Below are 6,146 nucleotides of genomic sequence, written 5' to 3'. Positions count from 1 at the left end.
GTATAGGTTTAATACTACATAATAGGGTTGTACTTATTTTAAACTTTTTTTTTCTTTTTTTTTTTTGCCTAGTACTCCCTATATTTTTTTTTATGAAATTTTGCATTTACAATTTATTTTGACAATTATATATATATATATATATCCCTATATTTTATTATTACATATAACAAATACATATTACAAAACTCAGCTATGCCAAATTTTAACTATTATAACACCTACCTTTATCATACCTATCATAGTACTTCATTAGCCAAATAACAGAAAATAAGAACTTTGTTGCATATAATTTTATAAGGACTTAAATAAAAGGTAAGAAAATCAATGTCATTGATATCATGATTTGTTTGAAAAATATAAAAGTAATATTAAATCCCAAAAATAAAAAATACAATTTTTGTTTATACTAATTTACTATTATTTTAATTCAGGATAAGTAATTTATTGATAACTCTTAATTCGGTGTTACGGTGCAGTGATGTCAGGCAAAAAGTCATCATTACACCGATCAAACGTATAAATTAATATCTATTATTTTATATTTTTACCTCGTGATTTAAACAAAATTCTTGTACTCTATGGTATTAATTAATATGAAGTTCCAGAAAAAATATTCCATTGTTTCTGTACAAAACCTGAAGCTTGTTGGGAATGATTAGTAAGAATCACTCATTTTTCCCTCTGCATTAAAAAAATGTAAATTTTTATAAATAATTTACAATACGCTCAAATTATCATAATGTCAAATTAATTATTTTGCCTTTAATTTTAGTACCAATAAAATAATATTTAATACAATTTAGGTGTTAAATAAATAAATGCGTTTTGCGTATTGACCGGGAGTGGCTATGGCTAATTTAATGCTAGTTCGGTCGCCGGGGTGCACGGAATTTCAGCCATGCATTCGGGGTTGATAGTATGGGTCGCCGCTAAAAATCCCGGGTGGTCATCCATCCGGGATCAAGCAGCAACGGACACAGCTTAACCTCAAGTGCCACGCGGCATCTGAGGTGTCCACTGCGTCACACCTCCCGATAGGTGTTAAAAAATTTTGCTGAACGTGTTCTTATCATTAAATTCTGCTAAAAGTTGGCGTACTCAAGTTTAAAAGGTAATAAAGAAATTAATAGAACACTATATAAAAAAAAAAGAGCACTCTAGCCGCCACTAAATTATACATAATTCAGTGTTCAAATTAGAAAAAATTAAAGCAGGGGAGGTTTCTATTTAAATAAAAAAGAGCCTACCCGACATTTTATATCCCTAAAAAACTACCACTTATAGTAGAGATATGCTACAATTTCTGAAAAAGTAGTTAGGGTACTTAATCCTCCCACAATTCGAGCACTATGTACATCTTTTAAATGTAAATATAAATAAATAAAATTAAGTTGGTTACTTTTTATTATATAACTTTAGATACAATTAGTTTAGACTTTAGTTTATTAAATTATGATCAAATATTTTTTTTTAACATTAAATTATTAATATGGTTATTAATCTGTATGGTTTATATTATATTACTTGTTAACATAATTGTTGTCTAAAGTATCTTCTTGCATACGTTTGATTGGATAAATATTGCGAATAAAAATATTAATTGTAATATAATTATTATAAACTATAGGTTGTGCATATTACTTCATTTTGTAGTTTCGGAAATGTATTAATTATTATATCCATATTGGAATTCAAATTATAAAAACATATTATTATTATTAGCTTAAAAATATGTTACAAAAACGTTTCATTTTTAGAATGAGATGTTGTGTCATTATATGTATAATGTATGTAAATGGTACATTTTATAGTTTAATCAGAATAGTTTTCATTGACTGACAATATAAAAAATAAAAGTATTAAATATTATTTGTCAACTGTGTACTCAGTTTTAGTCTAGATTTAAACTTATAATAAACAATTATGTAATTAAATAGCTGTCCGGTCTTTCTTGAGAAAATAATGATTGGGCAGCTATTTAAATATTTATATAACGTTTGGACAACTGTCACCGCCAGTAACAATAATTTTTCCAAGGGTCATAATTAAACGGCGGATTTTATGCACTTTGAAATGGTATTTTTAACAAAAATATCATACAGCAAATCTTAAAAAAAATTAAGGAATCGAATAAGCTCAGCATATCGAAACTTGCTTATTTTATGCACTTAATATGCAAATTGCATATTTCTAAAAAGACAGAATTACGCGTATTGGGTGTGAAAATAAGTGATCTAAACAATTAATAAGGATCTTATAAAACAATAGCATGTCCTGATTGGTGTTCTAGATAGCACGTGAGTGGCAAAAGTGGCTTTAATGTCATTTTCAGAAAATCACAATTTGACAGTGGTTTTCTATGTTTCTTTGTGTGCTGAATGTGGGGATAAAATGTTTTAAAATGGACGTGAATAAAAATAAAAATTTCTCAATATATTTTGTACAAAGTAAAATTTAGAGTGTAGACAAAGGCTATTGCGTTCAATTATTTTAATTTGTGGTCGACAATGTACTAATCTAATAATTTTTTCTAAACTTACGATGACTCATCAGTCATCACTGTTAACTGAAAGTCTAAACTCGATACTGTTTCTGTCATTCTCTCAATTTTCACTTATTTTTACGGTGCTAGGTACTTTTCGTAAGACGCGTCGTTGCATTCTTATGGGTACAAGTACAGACTTGTAACTTGTTTCGTGGCTGGCCTACTATTGCGTAACAAAGGGAATTGTCAAAATGTAAACTATGACTTGGCGTTAATGTAGATACATATTTTGCTCTTTCAAATTTTTAGTCCACTTAATTTAAGACTAGCCACTCTGTCGATGAGAGTATAAGCATCTGACGATTACAGTGAACCAAATCAATGTAGCGATTTGGATGTGTTGCGTTCTGACCAGTGATTGATAAGGAGTCAACAGTCTACACTCTCTGAATTCAACTGGGGGCTCGGTGAAAAACCAAAGAGTCGACGGCGAAGGAGCGCTGGGCTTTTGGTAGCCAGTAATCCAGGTCTATGACCTGGAACTCGACCGGAGGCGGCAGACTAGCAACTTCCTCACTTGGCAACGCCTGGTGGCTCGGGCGGTAAGATACCCTGAAAATCCAGGCCTCGTCCAGGATACGTGTGACGAGAGAAATCTCATAGGCGGAGTAGGAGTTAAACCCGCTTTAGAACGTGCCATACGATGCCCTTAATATCCACCAATTTACATTACTATTTCAAGAAGTTCTATACTTCATACGAAGTATCGAACACCCCAATAAACTGCAAACACTGTTGTCTTATTTAACATTTTGCCCCTAATGTGGGGTTACCTCCTTATGTACATATTTTATTGTAAATTGCTTTAAAAATACATATTGTAAAAAAAAATATAATCTTATTCTTATATCCTAGTATTCTCCAAGCAAAAAAAATATGATCAAATGATCTCCGTGTTATTCTTACAATAAACTAATTGAATACTTTTTTTTATAAATAGATCCTATTTTCCCCTACTTAGACTAAACTTTAAAAAACTAAAGAACAACCTTCTACACAGCATAGGTGATTATATAGTATATTCAGTGTTCAACTCAGCAATAATAATTGGGTATATACGTCATAGTTATAATTAAAATTAGGTATACAAATTTAAAACAAATATTATTACCTTTATTGCCCGTTTATGAATTTGACACAAATTTCTATCGTTTTTTGGATTTCATATTAGTTTTAACACAATGAAATGCAGAAATATAGGTAACTGCCAATTGTTACATTAGTGTTTACTATATATAGTATATTTTTAATCAACTTAAATAATAAACAATATGAATATTTAAATCATACAAATTTAATCAACTATACAATGTATTAATTAAATTTAATATAATATATTATTTAAATTGCAAATGGAAAAGTTGAATAGGTATTTTTAAAATTTAAATCAAGTACATAATTAGATATTTTTGTTACAAATTTTCCAATAAAATGTTGAACTAGTTAAAATTTAGATAGATTTATTCCTAAAAACCATTAATATCTTTAAGTTAATTTTATTCTATTATCACTTTATTTAAACAAATCTTGAAAAGCTGTAGGTATATGTTTAATAATATCTGTTGTTATCATATGTCTTTGTTTTAATTCAAACGTAACTTTATTAGAATGCTTAGTGAGTGAACTCGCTGCATAGGAAGCAAGTACTTCTGGACTTAAATTGTTGACATAATCATAATTTTCTACTTTTGTAGCCCAGTACGCAAAAGTACCCATGCTTCCAGCCAAAATGTCCCCTTGACCACCACATCGTCTTGCTGAACCTTGTTGACCATTAACTACGGCTCCTTTGTCATCAGCTATTATGTCTTTTTCACCTTTTAACACTATTACATATTTCCCATTTAGTTTGTTTATTATAGCTTTTACATTATCTTGGGTTGGTTTATATAATTCATGTCCAATTAATCTTTTTGATAATTTACTAAACTCTACTACATTGGGTGTAAGGTATATATGACCATTATAGTTTTTAAAACTTTCCGGTTCAACTAGGTTTAAAGATTCTGCATCAACTATAATAGGTAAATGTATGTCATTCATATCTGCATCACCACTTACATGTTGAAAAATTTGTCTTACTGACTCATGAGCAATAGGGTCATTGCCAAGCCCTGGGCCTACAACAAGTGAATGTAGTTTTTTTAGCCATGGTTTAATCTTTTCAACAGCATTTGGGCTGTCTAGATATGGTAAGACAATAAGCTCTGGTGAAAACGATTTAATGACAGGTGCTGCAGATTTATAACAAAATACATACACAAGGTCTGCTCCGGTTCGTAATGCACTAATAGCTGCATAGTAAGGAGCACCAGTATACTCTTCACATCCACCAATTATTCCTATTCGTCCATTTTGCCCTTTATGGAGATTTTGAGATAGAGGGGGTATCAAAGATTTGCATTTTTTAATAAGGTGTTCATGAATATTCATATCAGCAAATCTATCTAAGCGGCAAACACAAAATAGTAACAATAATTAGTTAATACAGGTAATAACTCTTACAAATTTATCTTATTTAAAAAAGTAATAATATATTCAAAAAAATTGTCATATCTAACTATTTCATGTCATTTAGCTATTTGATGTTCTATGTAAAGACTGTAATACTTTTAGTATGTAATCTATAAAGAAATATCAGAAAAATATTAAATAGGATTTTTATTATTACTACAATTCTTTGCAATATTCATTATTTAACTATAATTTGTATATAATCAATAACAACTCATCTATAGAACTACCTCTTTTTTAGTGTATTAAAATTTGCCCCTATACCATATCTTTTTAATACATAATATAAACCCTGAAGTAATGGATAGAATAAATAACAATTGTTGAATGTACATTTATGTGGTTATCTATGATAAAGCTCATTACTTAAGTTTAAAATTACCAATACACAAGAATTTAAGATTTACAAATTATAAGGGATAGATAAATGTAAATCTTCACACAAAAATGGTAGGAATAAAGGATAAAAATGCTTAAAAATTTGAGCAACATCTGTCTTGCTGATTTACACAAACATACGAATTTAGCAAATTACTATCGAGTAATTAAAACCAACACTTACATGGTATATTTTATTTAAAGAGTTGTAAAATAATCTCAATTTATAAATTATAAAAAATATAATTTACGAATAACGAATAACGATTAGCGACCATTTGGAAAGTGATTAGTGTTAATGTTATCATAGAAGGTACCACTACCGATGGTAGGAACTACCTACCATTCAATACAATAATTAATGGTTACACCGCAAAACGTCGCCCGACAAAACGTCGCCGGACAAAAAATCGACAAAACGTCGCCGGATAAAAAATCGACAAAACGCCGCCGGACTAAACGCTGCCCGTAAAAAGACCGCCTCCCAGTAATGCCAACACTAACAATATGTGTATATAATATACGATTATTAATGGTGCTAGTTGTGCTGCCAGCATGACATATTATTAAGGAGTAAATAGTAATCATCCATCTCATTTGACCATATTAATTTTTAAATATTTATTATTATGGTTAAATGACATTTTATAATTGAATTTTGAAAGAAAGAGCTTTTTGAAAATTAATGTGTAGCAAAAAAAAAAAA

At 29.5% G+C, this 6,146-nt stretch overlaps 1 protein-coding gene across 3 annotated transcripts; it reads right to left on the bottom strand.

Annotated features, from left to right (window-relative positions):
* Positions 1-3,902: 3,902 nt before the first annotated feature.
* Positions 3,903-5,776, bottom strand: LOC126838357 (ATP-dependent (S)-NAD(P)H-hydrate dehydratase). 3 transcript variants are annotated; one of them, XM_050572714.1, is made up of 2 exons: positions 5,625-5,776; positions 3,903-4,995 (listed from the first exon to the last, which is right to left on the bottom strand). In XM_050572714.1, the coding sequence occupies exon 2, from the start codon at positions 4,979-4,981 to the stop codon at positions 4,061-4,063; it is 921 nt and encodes a 306-aa protein (XP_050428671.1). In that variant the 5' UTR covers positions 4,982-4,995; positions 5,625-5,776; the 3' UTR covers positions 3,903-4,060. The 3 variants fall into 3 exon arrangements, with proteins under 3 accessions (XP_050428671.1, XP_050428672.1, XP_050428673.1); XM_050572715.1 differs by having other exon boundaries at positions 3,903-4,991; XM_050572716.1 differs by lacking the exon at positions 5,625-5,776 and having other exon boundaries at positions 3,903-4,668; positions 4,809-4,955.
* Positions 5,777-6,146: the final 370 nt, after the last annotated feature.

The sequence above is a fragment of the Adelges cooleyi genome, unplaced genomic scaffold, assembly GCF_023614345.1.
Source record: "Adelges cooleyi isolate 19-005CV unplaced genomic scaffold, UGA_ACOO_1.1 ACOO_flye_CR_arks_rails_tigmint_CR_PRNA_30, whole genome shotgun sequence".
Taxonomy (NCBI): domain Eukaryota; kingdom Metazoa; phylum Arthropoda; class Insecta; order Hemiptera; family Adelgidae; genus Adelges; species Adelges cooleyi.
The sequence above is the reverse complement of the archived record's forward strand: the minus strand, read 5'-3'. Positions and strand labels throughout refer to the sequence as shown.